Source organism: Erpetoichthys calabaricus, chromosome 4, assembly GCF_900747795.2.
Source record: "Erpetoichthys calabaricus chromosome 4, fErpCal1.3, whole genome shotgun sequence".
NCBI classification, from domain to species: Eukaryota; Metazoa; Chordata; class Cladistia; order Polypteriformes; family Polypteridae; genus Erpetoichthys; species Erpetoichthys calabaricus.
Genome location: NC_041397.2, coordinates 161039500 through 161059797, shown reverse-complemented (window position 1 = coordinate 161059797; position 20298 = coordinate 161039500). Strand labels below are relative to the sequence as shown.

The following is a 20298-nucleotide window of genomic DNA, read 5'->3' as shown; positions in this document are numbered from 1 at the left end:
AGTTTACAGTCACCAGCCACTGCAGTATTCATTTCTTTGTGTTGATATGAAAGGTTTGGGGTACCCAGACAAACGCTTGAACATATTCAACCAGAAGGATTTAGGCTTGTGACTAAACAGTGAAAAGTTTGTCTAGAAATCCTTTGCAAGCTCACTAGTTTTCATCAGGTTCATTAAATCTGCAGTGTTTCTATGCAGTTTAATGGCATTTTTACTGATTATGAGTATAGCTTTAACCATGTGGCCAGCAGTCGGCACGGTTTATCTGGCACGGACATTTATTAGAACCCACTATATGCTTAACAAATAATCAATACTATTTAAAAATTAACTTTTTGTACATTATTTTTTTATATTCTTTCACATGGATCTGTAGTTACTTAAAAGTGGCATCACAAATAAATGCAAGGCTGGCAGCACCACGTCATTGTGAATCACATTTGGCTTTCTCTTATATGTTCACTTCCTACAACTAAGGTATGCTATAATTTTACTTTTTTTTTTTGAAGAGAATATTTAAAAAATTTTGAATTTTAGTGATTTTTTTTTTAGAAAGGGATTCAAAGTCCATTTTGCATGCATTTTCTAAAGCTGCCATTTCCATTACTGGATCATAGGGTGAAAGGCAATAACAAATCTTAGGTCAGTTTATAGTCTCCAGCCCTGTATATCTTTTGGTATGTGAGAGAAAAAAGTTCTCAACTTCACATGGAAAGAGACCAGGCAACAAATTCCTATTGTGCCACTCAAGTCAAAAGCCAAGTAAATAGCCTGAGTGTTCATTGTCATTTTCCAATAGCTTTTATCATGCAAAGAGACTTAAAAAGTGCTAACTTGAGCTGTCCTCCAACTTCTGTCCACAATACCCTATCCGTTTTTCTTATTTCTAATATGTACATCTAATATGTACTGCATTATGATGCAGTATCAAATTTATAGTACATACAGTATAACAGTGCATTTGCAGAATGTTGAAATCAAAATGCTGGCAAATGGATAGCATTGATGTCTCTTTAATTTGTTCATGCACCCTTAAATTAATTTAAGTAATCAAAAATTCAGACATTTAATACAGGTACAGACTAAGCTCTTTAAAAAAAAAAAAAAAAAAAAAAAAAATCCCAATAATGTGGGATGCAGTAACATGGTGGGACAATGGATGAAATAAAATAGGCTAAGTCTGATTAGTTACCAGGGCCTGTTTTACAGAGTTAATTATGATGTCAGATTTAATAGTATTTGGTATCCAAATGTAACATAACAAACCTGCTTAGTACGTCTCCCACCCTAATTTTGTTCTATTCCTCAATGCCACTACAAGATTCTCACACATTGTCTACAATTTCAAAGTGCCCTAGAAAAAATGTTTTTGTTTACAAGGCACATAACTTTATACTTTTATATATTCTTATTCTCATTAATTGTTGATTTTCAAAACCATTTTATTATTAATATTTATTTTTGTTTTTTATGTGGTCCATTTTTGCTCCACCTCCCATGAATACATTTTATTTAGTGATTTTTCAACAGTGTCTTTAATCTGGCAAAATGTCAACATTTGAAAGCAATACAAATTCACCTAGCTATTTGTATTCCTGCAAACACTTCTGTTTATGGTTGACTATCTACAACAGTACTGGAAATCATGGTGGGCAGACGTTGTTCACGGCAGGCTACTGTTTCTGACACTAGTTTAAGGTAACCAGTCACTTTGACCTTAACTACTTTGCTGCCCTACTGACCTATTTTGAAATCACTACTTACCACTGGCTTGCTATAGTGTACTGTCACTTTTATTCTTCCCCTTCCTTCATTACCTGGGCAATACTTCACATAAAAGTCATCATACTCCAGCCTAACTTTGCTTCATAATACTGTGATCAGGCACATTTCTATAAAATCACACCAAGAGATGCAGAAACATGCATACTGTATGGCTAACAACTCATTACTCCAGTAGGATTCTAGATTTAACAATAACAGTATGGCAAGCCTCACTATCAAATACAATTTCCTGTTTAAAAAATGGGGACACCCAGTACAAATCAAAGTATGGAAATCATTTCCTATTAACTAACAAATTTTAACTGAATCTTAAAATTGTGGCAGTTCATCTAGAGTGTGTATCTATTCAATATAAAAGGACCAGTATTTATTTCTTTAAATTTCAGCTGCACTTCTTACAATATGCATTGAAATCATTAAAAATTATAACAAGACACACCCTTTTTTGTCATTATTTTAATTTGCTATAATTGATAAGAGAATAAAAAATAATAAAAATAAAAAACCTTTCAAGCAGGTTACTGAGATTATTTTGGGGGCTTGTATATTTAAATAACATTTTTTGTTCAGAAACCAAAGGTGAAAATGTTTTGCAAAAAATGAATACTTGTTTACATTTCTCTCTATTATAAAAAAAATCTTGGGACGAGACGTGATCTTTTGAAGAGATACACTTTCACATCCCCCAAGTCAGTCAAGTCACATCCTACTTACAACCATTTTCAAACAAGACCACAGTCATCTAACCTCTCAGTTGTTGGACTGCTTTTGGCAGACACACTTCCAGTGTTCTCATCTCTTAAAAATTTGTGGCTGGAAAAAGACAAAGTAGAACATCGTAAAGTATTCAAAAACGTTGGTGAGATACACAAGCAGAGAAGGTTAGAGATAGTGGAAGTAGGACAATTCGAAAGTCTCAAAAAAATGATAGTATAGATTGCATTAGCGCAAAGAAACGGAAAATATTACTCGGTGAAATAACTGAACAGCAAAAAGAGATCGAATAGTGTTTGAGGATGTTTGGGGGAGAAGAGAGACAAGGCAAGTGAGAAAAAAAGGAGAGCTGCTGTACTGGCTTTAAAATGTTTGAAGTGCCACATGAGATGCAGATCACGTGGCATAGTAGCAGCAGCAAGCCAGCAACTGATCGAGCAAAAAAGGAGGTAAAAAAAACAAAAAAAAAACAAAACTATTTGTTTGCCATTGTATCACCATTTAAGAGGGGTTTCGGAGGAGCGAATCTAAGGGGTTGGCAAGTGAAGCGAGCAGGGGGCAAAGCCCCTTAGTTAGGACAAAAACCCACTCCACAGACTGCACAATACAATGTAATTGGTAACAGCAAATAAAAATATTATAAAACATCAATTCCACATTAGTCTCAAAAATTACAGAAATTTAAAAAAAAAAAAAAGTTTTCAAGTTAAGATAAAGAGCTCAGGCCTAGTAAGGCCAAATTCAAAACCTTTCACTAGGATTCACATAATACTCATAATTATAGTCATGCAATATCCTGCTTACTAGTTACACCGATGTAAGAAAATACATTTCATCATACAGACTTGATAATCATACATACAGGGATTCCTTTAAAAATGGAAGTGTTTTCATTCAGTATGTTATAAATAAAGTAAAACCATAAGTAAAATCAGTTTGTAGTGTTACTGGAATAATCATATTGTCATTTGTAAACAAAGAATGATGCTTTGGTATTTATTTTTCACCAATTTTAAAATACAATCTAAACACATCTCCACAACCTCTTTCATTTAGAAAAGTATATAACTGTCCCAAGTCCATATGTTGACTCCTTTTTCCAGACACATCAAAAATTGCTTCTTCAAAATTAGAAAACCTTCTACATTCTTTCATATCTTCTTCTCCGTTTTCCATTAAAGTTATGTCCTCTCTATGACAAATAAATATTCTCTGCCACGACAGTCGTCTTAACCTAAAGGTGAAAAGAAAAAAAAAAAAGACACACTCCCAAAATTGAGCAAATTTTTAATCTAAAAATCTACCAACTATTTATTTTAATTTAATGAACAAAGAAAAACAATGCTGCTGTGACATTCTACTGCTAGACCACTCTCAATCGTTAGTGGCCCTAACATTTTTTTTCTTTTAAAACCCACTGATAGATAAAACTTTAGATGCTTAAAAGAAACAACTGAATTAGAGTTAAATAATCTGCTTATATCATCACAATTTCCTTTTATTTTTAATAAAGAATACACATTTCTTTTCTTACTTTGTCATATTGCTATCTATGTTCTGGAGCATATAAGGAAACAAAACAGTAGCAGATATATCACAAAAAACAAGTAATAGCAGATATTCTGGAAGAGGAAAAACTTGTCATCTTCATCAACACTTATTGGCTTTACAAATGTGCTTCCTCCAGTATTTCTTAGTTAGGTGTTCACCTTTAGCAAACTATGAAAGTTTTTCAGGGTATGTGGTGTTATTTACTGTCCAGACCTGAACAAGGTGATCTACAATGCTCTGTATACTATGTGAAACAAAATAATTTACTCATAAAATATTAAGTTATGTTAATAGGTAGAAATATTAACATTAACCTAAGAAGATAAACATGTCCAGCTTCACAGACCTAAGAACATGATATTCCCAGCACTATGCTTGACAGCTTTCACCAAAATGGCATTTCTTTCGTTTTTTAAGTGGCAATAAAAATTTTAAACCTCACCTGTCCAAAATATACATGCAAACACGCACATACACACAACAGCAACATCAAAAAGTAGCTCAGACAGAGGATATTTACAACAGGTGGCCAAATTTCATCAGATGGCAAGTACCTTAATGGATGAGGGATAATGAAAAAGGCTTTGCATGTGTAATGACTGGAGACATCAGACAAGTCAGCATGAGTGTATCAGGAACAGAAAACCTAAAGTAGTTTGCACATAAGCCAAAGTTCTAGGTTTATTAGGAATGGGCCATCACTCAAAATATATCTGTTGAAATCAAGTCCAGTAGTCAGAAACACACAGTTGATCAAAGATGTTGGCAAATCTGTGTAGAGTAACATGCAGTTTTCATAACTCAAATTAGCTTACCTTGCCCAAAACTCCTCACAGGTACCCTGAGGCCCTTCTACACACACAATACCAGGTTTTCCTGGCATGCTGAACCCAGTCAATTCAAGTTCTTTTGACCAATCTAGAATATCTTTTCTTTTGTGCTTGTTATAAATGTGATGACTGTAGATCCAAAGTCTTGTGAAAGTGCAGCTCAAAGCCGTTTCTGGGATACTTGAGTCAGATGTTAAAGGCTTCTTAATAATAAAAGAAGGGGCATTGTCTTTGATCCAGTCAAGAGCAGTCAAAGCACAAACATCTCCATGGCAACTGTCATTCAAGAAAGTGTTTAGTGCTGTTTGCAGCTGTGTTTGCTGTGTTCTGCCAATTGCGGGTGACCTTAAAATAAATAATTATACATATAAATATTAAAAAGGACATAGAAATAAAAAGACATTTTATTTGTATTGCATTCTCCACATATTTTATTATTGGTTTACCTTAAAACACTGTGTACAGTTTCTACATTATAAAACTTATAATAACATAGTAAATATGAAGTGGCCTTTAAATTAGTTATTGAAAGAAAACATTTTATAAAGTCAACAATCAAAAAATAGACTATGCAATTACAGTACTGTATACTGTTTTCTTATAGCAGTGAATGTGTTGGTAATGGTCTTGTGAAATAATGACAGAGTCTCATCCTGTGAAGAACTGAAAAGCATTTCTGGTAGCATGCTGAATGAATACCTACTCCAAAAGAAATTAAGTGCTTATAATGAAGGCATTTCAGCAGGGCACTTGTTGGCAAAAAGAGAATTTAGAATAAAAAGTTTAAACTAATAAACATAATAAAGTGCAATATTGCAAAATAATCACAGATATGACATATTTTATATAAATAAAATCATAAAACCCAGTGTGTCTTTCATAGTTTTTCTCTTTGCCAATCATACAAAAAAACAATGGAACCGATTTTCACAAAATTTTGCATTTAGGTTGCATTGGTCCAACTCTGTTTCAAAAATTTCATTGGCGAGTGGGGTTGAAATGGCGGTGGTGGGGTGTAACCCAAAAACTGTGCATTATTCCAAAATGGATGAGTTGATCTTAAAGTTTGTATGTAACATATAATAAAGATTTAATTTCAAAAATGTCATCAGGAAGGGTGTTTGTAATGGTGTGGGGCAAAAAAATGCATCTCTCCAAAACAGTTGAACTTCGAGAAATTTTGCATGCGTATTACTACTGATGCAATTTAAAATATAGACTGTAAGGCTTTTCAAAAAGCCCTGTCGATAAACTGATTTGAAATGGGGGTTTGGGGCAAAACCAAGACCATGCTATCATAGCAAAACTGTTCAGCCAATGGTAATTAATTTACGTACTGTTTGGCCCTACTTACAGAGAAAGGAACATTTCATGTCAGTGATTCATGGAATGGAAACAACTGTGTGGTGTGATGGGAGACCAAAATAAAAGACAAGAATCACTTGAAAACTTTTTTTTTTTTTTTTTACATTATTGTTCATGCAATTTAAAATATAGACTTCATGGAATTTGAATAACTTCATTGGGGTATATGATAATGGGACAGCAAAAATCACAAAAACCAAGCTTTACTCCAAAGTAACCGAAGTTTATGAAGTTTTGCATTTACTTTACAGTTAATCCAACTTAACATACTGAGTTTATGCAAGCAGTATATATCTAGTTTTTACTTTTTAAGAAACAAAGTTTTGAGAAATTATTTATTTTGACTTTAAATATAAAACTGCTAGAACACTTGGGTTACCAATAAAAAATAATTTACTGGAGGAATATGGGAATGTATCTGTTGAAATCCAGAGACTGGTAAGGACACTTTTGCAAGGCACTGTACATACCAAAATACAGGTAGTCTTTCCCCATTAGAAACCATACTGTCTCATTTCCATTTTTCTGGTCAGTAAAGAAGTCATTTTTGTTAGTCACTTTTTGGAGTGTTTCCATAATTCTAACACAAATCGAATTTAAAATATCTGGTACTTGTGTACTAAACGGACGGCAGTGAAACCTCTCCAACCCCAAAAATTCTGTCATGAGAAGCTCAACAAGAGCGGGAAAACAGTAATAATAAGTTCCAATTGTACGTATGTATTTCTATAATATTCCAATTTCTGTAAATTTCTATATATTTTTTTTTATCCCAATAAATGTATGAATTCATCAAAACACGTCCGTTTTCCTTTGTCATGCCGTCCATCCGTTTAGTACACAAGTACCAAATATCTTTTTGCTACTGTTCTGTATAAAGTTCAAACAGAATTGCCTGAAAGTGGTGTTTTATAAGGTATAATTATCAAGTACCATGAAAGACCTGCCTTTGAATGCTTTGTGACATTGGTTTTGGAATGGATACTTCCTGCAGGGTAATGCGAAGACTGTGGCAATGACAGAATTCACATGATCAGTAGTAATCATGTGATACATATGTGTGATTTTCTGGAGAGATTTACTACAGCATTTGCTGAATATTGTCCGGAAATTACATCTGGCCAGCTGACCATAATAAGAGTATTACGAGTACTGCTGCTGAATATAACAATAATTCCTGTGCGCTCACTCACCACCTCATTGCATCAAAACAAATCTTAAAGTAAAATCTTGAAATAATAAAAACAACAAAAGATTTATTACTATTTATAAAGTGTTTCTATCTTCCTGATGGAAGAAAAAGTGTGAAGCATCTACACAGACAGATTGGAAACAAAAAAAGATGCACCAAAAAACAATAAAATTAACCAGTCCCATGCCACCACTTCAGTACCCTTAAGGTTGGGACTCTGCGAGTGCAATAATATGTATTTTTTTTTTTTAAACCTTTTGCTAGTATGTGTTGGCATATGCTTCTGTAGCCCTCACAGACATCCAAAAGCCTATTGCACCATTATAATTCACCTAAAACTAGTTAAGTGAACCTTCCCCATTTACTTCACTGCCTTTTGCATTGATACCAAGAGGCATAATGTATTCCAATAAAACAGTCCCAACAATATTGCTCTATCACTGTGAATGGATTCACAGGTTCATGCTGTTTAAGCAAACAAAAATCCAACTGGGTGTGGGTCATATCAAGCAATAAAGATTTTGGAGCATGTCATGAAGATGGGTTGAGAGAATGGAATTAGATCTGGTGAAAACTGTAGTTTGGTTTCATGCCTGTATAATGAGAACAATGCTAAAAAATGCAGAAAAAACATCAGGCAAAAGGTGTGAAGCTGCACCATTTGTAGATCTGGAGAAGTTTTCTGACTGGGTGCTGTGAGAGGTGGCGAGGGGGCACTGGGAAAATTAGGTGTGAACAAATGGTTAATTTGTGCAGTGATATCAATGTATGAGGAAGCACAAGCACTAGTTAGAACAACAGATGTGGACAGTGCAAGCACTGAGGTGAAGGTGAGGCTACACTTAAGTATTCATTCCAAGTCTGTTGCTTTTCATGATAATGATGGAGGTGGTGATCACAGAAGTGTGTAATGGACTTCCATGGAAGCTCATATATGCCAATAATTTCATTTTGATGGCAGAAACTCAAGCAGAACTGAAAGACTGGACACTGAAATGGAAAGCTAGTTTGAAAGCAAAAGACCTTAAGGTAAATGCAGGAAAAAACTTAAGTGATATTTGAAGACAAAGGCAGAGAAGATGTGAAAGAGGTGGGTTGATAGTTAAATGGTATATGCGGTAGAAGTTTTAGGAGAAACCCAATCCAAAGTGGAAGTGGGTATATAAAAGATGTAGGGTGTGATGAATAAATTTTAGCAAAATTTAGTTAAATTTAGTTAGTGTGACTGGTGTTTACATAAAGAGTGTAGATGTGGTGTTGAATGCTGATCTAATGACAAGGTGAGGGTGGGCAAAGGCATAGCCTTTGCTTCTAAAGGCACAGCTCCTGTTTGTTCTTACATAACAATACGGGAACCTGGCATTCCTTCTGCTGTAGCAGCCCATCTAATACAAGGTCTGACGTGTTGTGTGCTCAAAGACGTCATTTGGCCTACTACTGTTGTAAATTGCTGTTGAGTATTTGATACATTTCTGTTAACTTGCCTGATTTTGGCAATTCCACTCATACCTCCCTCATTGATAAAGCATTTTTGCCAACAGAAGCGACACTTACAATGTTTTTTTATACATTCTAGTGACTGCAAAGCATGAAAAAAAAAACCAGGATCAGGAATGTGGCTGCTTCTGAAATTCTGGAACCATGTCTGGCACTAACCATTATTCACATAAAAAGTCTTTCAGGATCATGCTTCTTGTCTAACTGAAATAAACATGTTTGCATTCTGTATATACTGGGCTCTAGCCACAATATTGGTTGTTTGGAGGAACAATCTATTTGAGTTAATGAGCAAATGTACTTAATAAAGTTTACACAAAGTATGGATTAATATATATAACAACACAGTACAGCAGTTACTAATTCACAGGACTGGAGTCCTGAGGATTGTCTGTATGGAGTTTATATGTTCACCTATGGATTTATCAGGAAATGCTAAGGTCTGTCCATCTGTCACATGACTGCTTGCAAATTACTGATGCTAGAACTTTGATCTCAGTCTTGATTATGAGCTGATACATACTTGTATTGCACAAAATGTGAGGTACCAGCAACCTTGCCAAACTGACCTACACTTGTGGGTTTCTTATGGCAAAGTGACAGCATGGAAAAAAAGGAGATAAAAAAGGAGACCAGCATCATCTACTGAGCATGAAGCAAACCACTGAGGTCAATGAAATGATAAGGCAAATCAGAACAGGAGGAGGAAGAAGAAAATTGTGCTATCTCCTGAGTGTCAAGTGCAGGATACAGAATGTGAGCACAAGAAAAAAAAAGAAATGCGTGTGACAGGGGGTCCAAATGTATTAAAAGCACAAGCCCATCTATTGTGCTTTTGATAATCCTCTAGTACACAGTGCATACATATTCAGTGTAAGTATTGTGTTTATTGATCATTTAGAGCAGGAGTGGGCAAAGTCATTCCTGGAGGGCCGCAGTGGCTGCAGGTTTTTGTTCTAACCCAATTGCTTAATAAGAAGCACTTATTGCTCTAGAAACACTTCTGCTTCATTTTAGTTGTCTCCCTCATTAAGATTTTGAACCCTTATTGCTTATTTAAGTCTTAAACAGCTGCATTCTCTGTTTTTAATTGATCCTTATTAGCAATAAGATGCAAATGACAAAAGAAACCAGCAGTTATCCATTTTGCTTGTTACCCTTTACACCTGTGTGTATTTATCATGCACTATTTGGTTTAATTAAATACTTGGAAGGAAAGAGAAGAGAAAAAAGTGAAGGATTGAGAATTACCCATCCATTTTACACTTCAAAGTATTTGGATGATATCCTTAGAATGGAAAAAAAATCTAGGATATGAGAATGACTTGACATAGCACAGTTAAAGCACTAATAAGCCATGAAATGTAATTATTGGCAAGGATTGTTTTCTAATTAAGCAACTGGGTTGGAACAAAAACCCGCAGCCACTGCGGCCCTCCAGGAATGACTTTGCCCACCCCTGATTTAGAGTGATAAAGAAATCCTTAGTATGAAAAAGTTAAATGAAAACCGGCGACATCTGATGACTAAAGTGATCAACAAAGTGACATGGCAAAAAGAAATGTGTTGCCACCTGCTTAGTGTATTACTGATGGGAAGATAAGTTTATTGTAATAAAACGCTCAAACCTCAAGACCATCTATTGATAATCTCCTTGAACATGCTAGATACATCTTCCAAATTCATAATCAAGTGAAAGTATTGTGTTTATTGATTATTGAATGTGACAAAGAACTCCAGAATAGGAGAAAAGAATAATGAAAAGCAGTGACATCTGCTGAACGTCAGGCGCATCATGGACAATTCTTAATACAGGATACAGAATGCAAGAACGAGACCAAGAGAGAAATATATGTTGACAAATGAGTACTACTTTGTAAAGTTGCATCATCAATGTGATCATTTAGAAGCTGTATTTTTTCATGCTGAAAAAAAAAATTGTCTTGCAAAAATGGAAATTTCAACTTGCTCTATATCAACCTAAAGTATATACAGTATGCTCTATATGAATTTATTTGAGGACCAGAGGTCTAGTGGATATATACACTGTATAAACTGCACATGTGTATATAAAAACTGCTCAAAAAATAAAGGAATACTTTGAAAACACATGAGATCTCAATGGGAAAAAAATCATGCTGGATATCTATATTGATACAGACTGGGTAATGTGTTAGGAATGAAAGGATGCCACATCATTTGATGGAAGTGAAAATTACCAACCTAAAGAGGGTTGAATTCAAGGACATCCCGAAAATCTAGGTGAAAAAATTATGCAGCAGACTAGTCCATTTTGCCGAAATTTCATTGCAGAAACTCAAAATCATACTCAGTAGTTTGTATGGCTCCACATGCTTGTATGAATGCCTGGCAGTGTTGGGGCATGCTCCTAATGAGATGACAGATGGTGTCCTGGGGGATCTCCTCTCAGATCTGGCACAGGGCATCACTGAGCTCCTGAACAGTCTGAGGTGCAACCTGGCAGTATCAGATGAACTGAAACATAATGTCCCAGATGTGTTCTATTGGATTTAGGTCAGGCGCATGTGGGGGCCAGTCAATGGTATCAATTCTTTCATCCTCTAGGAACTGTCTGCATACTCTCAGCACATGAGGTCGGGCACTGTCATGCACCAGGAGGAACCCAGGACCCACTGCACCAGCATAGGGTCTGACAATTGGTCCAAAGATTTCATCGTGATACCTAATGGCAGTCATGATGCCGTTGTCTGGTCTGTAGAGGTCTCTGCATCACTCCATGGATATGCCACCCCAGACCATCACTGACCCACCACCAAACCGGTCGTGCTGAACAATGTTACAGGCAGCATAACATTCTCCACGGCTTCTCCAGACTCTTTCACGTCTGTCACATGTGCTCAGGGTGAACCTGCTCTCATCTGTGAAAAGCACAGGGCGCCAGTGGTGGACCTTCCAATTCTGGTATTCTATGGCAAATGCCAATCGAGTTCCATGGTGCAGGGCAGTCAGCACAGGGCCCACTAGAGGACGTCAGGCCCTCAGGCCACCCTCATGAAATCTGTTTCTGATTGTTTGAAAAGAGACATTCACACCTGTGGTCTGCTGGAGGTAATTTTGTAGGGCTCTGGCAGTGCTCATCCTGATCCTCCTTGCCCAAAGGAGCAGATACTGGTCCTGATCATGAGTTAAGGACCTTCTATAGCCCTGTCCAGCTCTCCTAGAGTAACTGCCTCTCTCCTGGAATCTCCTCCAGGCCCTTGAGACTGTGCTGGGAGACACAGCAAACTTTCTGGCAATGGCACGTATTGATGTGCCATCCTGGAGAAGTTGGACTACCTGTGCAACCTCTGTAGGGTCCAGGTATCGCCTCATGCTACCAGTAGTGACACTGACTGTAGCCAAATGCAAAACTAGTGAAAGAACAGTCAGAAAAGAAGGAGGGAAAAAATGTCAGTGGCCTCCACCTGTTAAACCATTCCTGTTTTGGGATTGTCTCATTGTTGCCCCTCTAGTGCACCTGTTGTTAATTTCATTAACACCAAAGCAGCTGAAACTGATTAACAATCCCCTCTGCCACTTCATTACCTACTGAGCTTATAAATACTGAATCATTCTCAACTTTCAAATGTAAACTTAAAACCCATCTGTTCAAAATGGCTTTTTCTCTATGATTTCAATAGCTTTGTTTGGTTTTAACTTTTTATATTTTCTGGTACTTTAAGTTCTGTTTATAATGTGCTTTTTATTTATTGTTTGTTCGGTGTCCTTGAGTGCTCAGAAAGGTGCCTTTGTATAAATAAAATGTATTATTATTATTATTATTAAGTGACCAGATCAATATCCCAGAAGTTTCATTGAGTTGATGCTATACTCTGATTAAAAAGTGTTCCTTTAATTTTTTGAGCAAATAACAGTGGTTCGTATAGAGTACATATATATATATTTTGTCACACACCTGTGATTAGAAGGCAACCTCATGGCTCTTCTCAGGTAAGTAATACCACCCCAAGTGGAGAGGGGGCATACTTGTTAACACAGAATTCGTAGTTCAGTTGACCGGAAGACACTGATGGAACTGAGGTCCACATCACCAAGACCCGCCCACTTCCAGGAAGCAGCCACGTAAAATCACACAGGACTAGAAAGTCACTGTCTGTTGACTACCAGCCTCTGAGACAGATCACATCTTTATTTTGCTATTTTAGCACCCTCACGTGGTTTCTTTTGGCTACTTTTTCACCAACCAACCTACAATTCAACTTAGGCCCACTGATTTCTCAACATTTTCTATGGCTCTATATCTGTTAACTATACAATATATGTATATAAACACACACAGAACATTTTGAAAAGAAATATAGCCTATGTACACTTGCAGGCCGTTACTTTAAAATGAGTTCAACAAGAACATGGGGACATAGTTGGAAACTTGTTATGGGGAACTTTTTCACATGAGGAAGTTTTTTCTTCACACAAAGAACCATAGATACACTGAATAAGTTTCCAAGTAGTGTGGTAGACAATAGGACTTGATGCTGTTTTGGAGGAATTAACTGGGTAGGATTGGAGAATGGGCTGTTCTTGTCAACATTTTTCTAATGCTCTAATGTTCTATGGTCTTGCCCTATACAGTTTTATAGTAAAATGTACTGTTTATATATATATATATATATATATATATATATATACACACACACACACACACACACATATATATTCAGTATATATGTCACGCACATGCAAATGGGAGATAGTCAAAAGGTTTAACTGAATGATGTATGGCAAGACAGAATATTAGTGCATCCCTTCAACCCCTTTCTCCTTCCCCTACAGATCCCCAGAAGGGAAACTGCTCCTGTGGTTCCTCCACAGACTCCACTTCCTCCTCTGACATCACGTCCGGCAACCTCCAAAGACACGCCTCTTACTGCTTCCATCATATAAATGCCCAGCAGATCCCTCTCCCCAACAGTCCCGTGGCCTGAGAGACTATTCTTTGTTAATAAGTTAAGTAAAATTTCAAGTATACGGGGTAGAACTCCAAACCTTTTCACACCTCTCTTGTCTTTTCTTTTATAATATAAATATATATGTGTGCGTGTGTATCATTTCAGCTACTTTCTCAACTGACAACCAATTACAGTTACTAATGGAACTTACTTCTTTTGCCTTAATTTTAACTGACTTTTTTTAGATTCAGAACCCTTGTTACTTTTTTCCTAACTAGCAGCCAAACAATAATGGGATGCAAGTATAGGCAACAGATGACTAGCTAATCTCATTGCATTTGAACCTTTTTTATCCATCACATCTGTCTCAATAAAATGTATGCAAAAGAAAATAGTGAAAGTCTGAAAAATATTTATCATGCTTTGGTTTAGAAATATCTTGCATGGCAGAATGACAACATTTACAGGCCAGTGGATTAAATAACCTGCTTAATTAACACCAGTAATTTGTTTCTAATCATGAAACTGGTCAGGGTAAAAATAATTCTCCTCTGAGAACTGCTTAAGAACACTGAATCCAATGGTTAAGGGATAAAAGAATGAAGTTCTGAATCTTAAAAAGTAAGTTCATTAAATGTATGGCAAAAGAAGACTATTCCATTATCCAGCAGTAGCTTCTCCTAATTAAGAAAGTAGCTAGAACAAAAATCTGCAGCTACTGTGGTGTTTCAGTACCACAGTTTGACAAGCAGACAGTATAAGATATAAAAGTGTAAATTAAGACAGTTTTTTAAAATTGATTGTTTGTTAAGTCATAATGTTTATGTTTTTAAACCAGCAGTCTACTGTTTCTTTGAATTCCACAGTGAAATCTGATGCCATCATGGCATAAATACTTCAAAATTTCAGATACCTTTTAATATTGTACTTTATAAAGTAATGAAAAAATAGGGATTCTAATGAACTCTATATTGACCCTATAAAAATGCACAGTGTGTGCTTCACTGAACCCTTGAACAAGACTTGTGAAAGGCTTTACATGAAAAATCCATTAGAAATAAATACTTGAAGAAAAAAAACATTGCCTGATATGTAAAAATCAAAAAATGTGCAGATGATGGAGTAGAAAACACCAAAAACAAGCTGGATATTACAGAAAACCAACATATAGTCATATTTAATGCAACTTACCTGACAATAATTTCTGGTATAACTGAAGGATACCTCAAAGGGTAAGTGAAGGATATTGAAGCAACAACCTAAAAGAAAACACACCAAGACTGACTAAACCTGCTTAATAGAAATGTGTCACTCATCAAATGCAAAAATCAAAATGTAAAGACAAACAAATGCTTACCACATCATCAGCTTCAGTTTCTAGCTTTAGCTGTATTGTATAGTGTACCCTGGAAGATGGAGTTGTAAATGCTTTTCCCTCACAGAAGTCCCGTAGTTCTGCTAATGCCAGCTCATCATTTAAAAGAAGCTCTTCCTTATTTGGGAACATACTCAGAAGAAGTTCAATCTCAGAAAGCTGGGCTTCAGCTTCTTTGCAATTAGCCATGTTACAGTTTGTCAGACTGAAGAACAAAATTAGAAGGGCCAGTACTCAACATTATGACTTTAAGAATGCAACACTAAGCTCATTTTGCAAGAATGTCACACAAGCTGAAATCTTCTTGCCAAAAACTTACCACTACTTATATAGTGGTAAAATAGGTTTTCCTATCTTCAGAAAATCAACAGCCTTGGCTGACAAGGTGCTCTTTTTGTCTTTCAACATTCAGACAACCACCACGCCTTTGACAGACTAGATCTAGTTCAAATAAAAAGTGGGCATTTCACACCTCTCTCTCAATGCAGAATGTCAAAAATATATCATGGATTAACATCCTACTTCTGAAAAATTCTCTGTTTTGGCTATAACAGCTACTTATATTATACCAAAAGATAATTTCAAAAACTTTTTGAATAGAATTGAGATCACAATATACAATGTATTATCTTTTAATAGACCTATTTAGGGTAATATCAGATGGAACATAATAGTGTCATGCACACTATTGTGATAACCTGCATTATACTAGCTGCTCGTTTGCTCATTTTGCTTCACTGGAAAAATACTACACTACCAGCAGGAGAATATGAAAGTGATGTGCTTTACAGTATTACCTAAATTGCAAAAAGTTTGATTTAACCTACACAAAAAATACAAAATTTTTGTCACCAATTCTGTTCATAACTTTTATGGACAGAATTTCTAGGCGCAGCCAGGTTGTTGAGGGGGTCCGGTTTGGTGGACTCAGGATTGGGTCACTGCTTTTTGCAGATGATGTTGTCCGGTTTGCTTCATCAGGCCGTGATCTTCACCTCTCTCTGGATCGGTTCGCAGCCGAGTGTGAAGCGGCTGAGATGGGAATCAGCACATCCAAATCCGAGACCATGGTCCTCAGCGGGAAAAGGGTGGAGTGCCCTCTCAGGATTGGGAGCAAGATCCTGCCTCAAGTGGAGGAGTTCAAGTATCTCGGGGTGCTGTTCACAAGTGAGGGAAGAATGGAGCATGAGATCGACAGGTGGATTTGTGCGGCGTCCGCAGTGATGTGGGCTCTGCATTGATCTGTCGTGGTGAAAAAGGAGCTGAGCCGTAAGGCAAAGCTCTCAATTTACCAGTCGATCTATGTTCCTACCCTCACCTATGGTCATGAGCTCTGGGTAGTGACCGAAAGAACGAGATCGCGAATACAAGCGGCTGAAAAGAGTTTCCTCCGCAAGGTGTCTGGGCTGTCCCTTAAAGATAGGGTGAGAAGCTCAGTCATCCAGGAGGGGCTCAGAGTGGAGCCGCTGCTCCTCCGCATCAAGAGGAGTCAGCTGAGGTGGCTCGGGCATCTGATCAGGATGCCTACTGGACGCCTCCCTGGTGAGGTGTTCCGGGCACGTCCAACCAGGAGGAGGCCCCGGGGAAGACCCAGGACACACTTGAGGGACTATGTCTCCTGGCTGGCCTGGGAACGCCTCGGGATTCTCCCGGAAGAGCTAGAAGAAGTGGCCGGGGAGAGGGAAGTCTGGGCATCTCTGCTCAAGCTGCTGCCCCCACGACCCGACCTCGGATAAGCAGAAGAGGATGGATGGATGGATGAAAAAAATAAAAAAATATTTTTCAGCATTGTAGCTTCTCTTCATTAGTGCCATCCTTAATTAGAACAATTGATGCAATTACTAAACAAACATACCTGCTAAAATGTTGCTAGTCATTCCGTCTATAAATGATTATCTTATACTGTACTTTGTCATTTCTTTCTCTCTTACACGTTTGATAGTGAATGAAAAATTGGATATAGCTGTTGGATAAAGCATTCAAAATATGTTACCAAATACTTCATTTTGTTTAAAAAATATACCTTCTATACAGATGGTATTTCAACATATATTGTATACATACAGGATACTAAAACACAGATCTTTTATAATGAAATATACTATTATATTATGCATAAAATATACATTGAAATGTATACTGTTTATAATGAATGTAAATAGTCTTTAATTAAGTAAATGCTTGTAAGTAGATTTCAATTTATTATTTCCTAGAAATTTTGTATTTTCATTGTACACACACATTTACTTCCTGAAAATGATGAAGACATCTAAACAATCTTCCACATTAAGGGAGGAAACAACACATATACCAAGTTTCCAGAGGCACTTAATGTTTAAACTAAAAAAAAAAAATATTTAAAAAAAGCATACCTACACCAGCACACTAATCTCAAAGCTAAGACTACCATATAAGTATGTTGCAGTTGAATCGAAAAATTCTATTAAATGCTTTTAATACTCTATATGACATAAGTACACTGCAAATGTACTATTAAGTATAATTAATTTCCTAAATCACACCTCATAACAAATAACTATCATGTTTGATAGCAAACACTTTATTTTATTCAATGAAACCAATTAAAAAAAAATTAAACATAAGGATTTTTTAGATTCTACTCTAAAACTAAAAGTCAGTCCTGGGACCCCCTGTAGCTGCAGGTTTTTGTTCCAACCAGATTCACAATCAGTGATAATAACGGATCTCATTTAGTTAGGCTTTTTTTTCTCTTTTCTTATCTTGTGTTAAGAAAAGCACAGCGGTATGATTTTTACATCACAAGACATTTAGAAATATTTCTAATTTTGATATAGCTTTAAATGCTTAACGCTCAGTGGCACAGTAAATGATGAAGGGCTGCAACTGCTTCAGCATCAGACACACTAATTTGTGAATAATGAAAAGCAGAATGGAAATCAGGATGAACATTAATACAAAGTAAAAAATAAAATAAAATTAAAAAAAACACTTTTGTAATTTCTTCACCGACCCAAAAACAGAAACTGTGAAATAACAGCTCATTTAATCAGGCCAGGGGTCTAAGTATTTGGAATAAAAACCTGCAGACCCAGGGGGTTACCAGGACTGAGTTTGGGAACCACTGTTTTAGAACATATTTAAATAAGATAAGTTGTGTGTTCACATTAAAAAATAGTAGTACTTGAACACATAATAATAATTCTTTGCATTTATATTAAACAATATTATTACATACGTCTGCTGGGAAATACATAATTGACACATAGTTCTACAATGCCAGTTTCAACTTTCTGTAGTTTATAAACACACGCACACGGCACTGAGCCACTTACTTATGAGAGATGCCTCACGTGTGAACAACAGTCGCCTATCAAACAAACATTTAAAATATCAATTCGGTTATTTACTAAATCGAGATTTATAAATTCTAATCCCGGCTCCAGACTCCGACATCGGACGGCAACTGTGTATGCTGCACGATATGTATTCCAATTTATTTTATTGTATTGCTGACAACTGTTCTCAGAAGACCTGCAAGTAGTAACTTCATTGTACAAGGTACACACCAAAAACCATGACTTGACATTTAGCCTTAACTCCGAAGCAAACACTGAACGCGCTCGTTAACTTTGTAATATAAATAAATAAGACAATATTCACGTAACGTTTCATGTCCGATAAAAGAATTACTTCAATTAAAAGATTCACTCCATTAATGTTATCTCCAAACAGCACAAACATTTATGACTATGTTTAAGAAAGAGTTAACAGAAAGTTTAAGTCGCCTGGTTCACACGTGCTTGTAGAAAAGAATATAGACAACACTAAACCTTACCAACGCGTGATGAACAAGAATAACTTCGTATTCTAAATTTAGACATAAACACAGTTAATGTTAGAAGTATACGCGGAAGTGGACGCAGATACTCTAGAGCCAACACTTTCATTGGCGGATTCACATCATTCTGTGTCGTATTACTGCCATCTTCCGTTTGAAGTTGCTACGTTTTTTTAAAATAGTCCGTTAAATTTGTTACCAGTCCCGTCTCAGGCCCGGCCTTAGGCATAGGCGAAGTAGGCAACCGCCTAGGGCCCCGGATCGACTCCTTGGTCTAACTTTAACGCATTTCACAGAGCGGAGCCCCCCTCAGGGGGCACCTGGACCCCCCTTTCGCCTAGGGCCCCATAATACCTAAGACCGGGCCTGCCCGTCTGTATCATTTTTTCAAACTTCGTTCTTTTCAGACACTTCGTGCCATTCGAAACTTCAGCTACCTTTATAATCCCCATTTACTGTTTATTCCAATTAAATTTAAAGATGACTGCAGCCCATAGTGGCCCGCATGTATCATCCCTCCTACCTTTCCGCTGTTTCTTGTCTCATTCCTATGAACAGAATTTTTAATTTCAAAAAAGTGCTTACCTTGAATACAGTTTCCATTGCATTTCCTTGATATTACTGCAATGAAAAAATGTTAAGCTAAGCAAACAACACACTGAGCTACTCCAACTCCTTCATATGGCACAGCTGCTCATGATACTCCTCTCATATCTGAATAAATCAAACCAATCTTTTCCTAGACGGGTTCATGCATTCAAATTTAAAAACTGCTAATCACCATCCCAACTGCATTATACTCAGTTGTAAACCATTCATTTGAGCAACACAGATGACTGTGTGATAATATCAAAAAGACAACATTATACTGATACAGCAAAGATGGCTGCACTTTCATACCCTGTCAATGAAAATTATGAAGAGCAGCAGAAACAAGGCACATCTTTGGTGAAGGTTACCATTGAACAAACTCAACACAAATATGCAAATACAACCTGTGCTATACAAATACACCAAGCACCCTGGAACCGCATTGTTTTTGAGTACCTTCCACAAGACACTATGGAGTATGTGATTATAACCTCTTTCCCAGTCTACATTGCCCACGTAGGACAGGTTTCTAAATATTTATGACTTCACAAATATCAATGCAATGAAAAACAATCTGCGGTGGATTGGCACCCTGCCCAGGATTGTTTCCTGCCTTGTGCCCTGTGTTGGCTGGGATTGGCTCCAGC

General features: G+C 36.6%; 1 protein-coding gene across 2 annotated transcripts; it reads right to left on the bottom strand.

Moving 5' to 3' along the window:
* Positions 1 to 1099: 1099 nt before the first annotated feature.
* rwdd2b (RWD domain containing 2B) lies at positions 1100 to 19742 on the bottom strand. 2 transcript variants are annotated; one of them, XM_051925754.1, is made up of 5 exons: positions 19646 to 19742; positions 15223 to 15445; positions 15057 to 15124; positions 4866 to 5225; positions 1100 to 3733 (listed from the first exon to the last, which is right to left on the bottom strand). In XM_051925754.1, exons 1-5 carry the CDS (start codon positions 19666 to 19668, stop codon positions 3496 to 3498), a joined length of 912 nt encoding a protein of 303 aa, XP_051781714.1. In that variant the 5' UTR covers positions 19669 to 19742; the 3' UTR covers positions 1100 to 3495. The 2 variants fall into 2 exon arrangements, with proteins under 2 accessions (XP_051781714.1, XP_028646298.2); XM_028790465.2 differs by lacking the exon at positions 19646 to 19742 and adding an exon at positions 19058 to 19208.
* Between the last annotated feature and the right edge of the window lie 556 nt (positions 19743 to 20298).

What these genes read in the sequence shown, in the direction of transcription:
- rwdd2b (XM_051925754.1), bottom strand. Translation starts at nt 19,668, where the DNA reads ATGCAATGGAAACTGTATTCAAG. An exon ending in ATACCAGAAATTATTGTCAG is followed by an intron (nt 5,226 to 15,056) that starts GTAAGTTGCATT and finishes ATTTATTTTAAG; the next exon opens with GTCACCCGCAATTGGCAGAA. An exon ending in TGTGAGGAGTTTTGGGCAAG is followed by an intron (nt 3,734 to 4,865) that starts GTAAGCTAATTT and finishes TTTCACCTTTAG; the next exon opens with GTTAAGACGACTGTCGTGGC.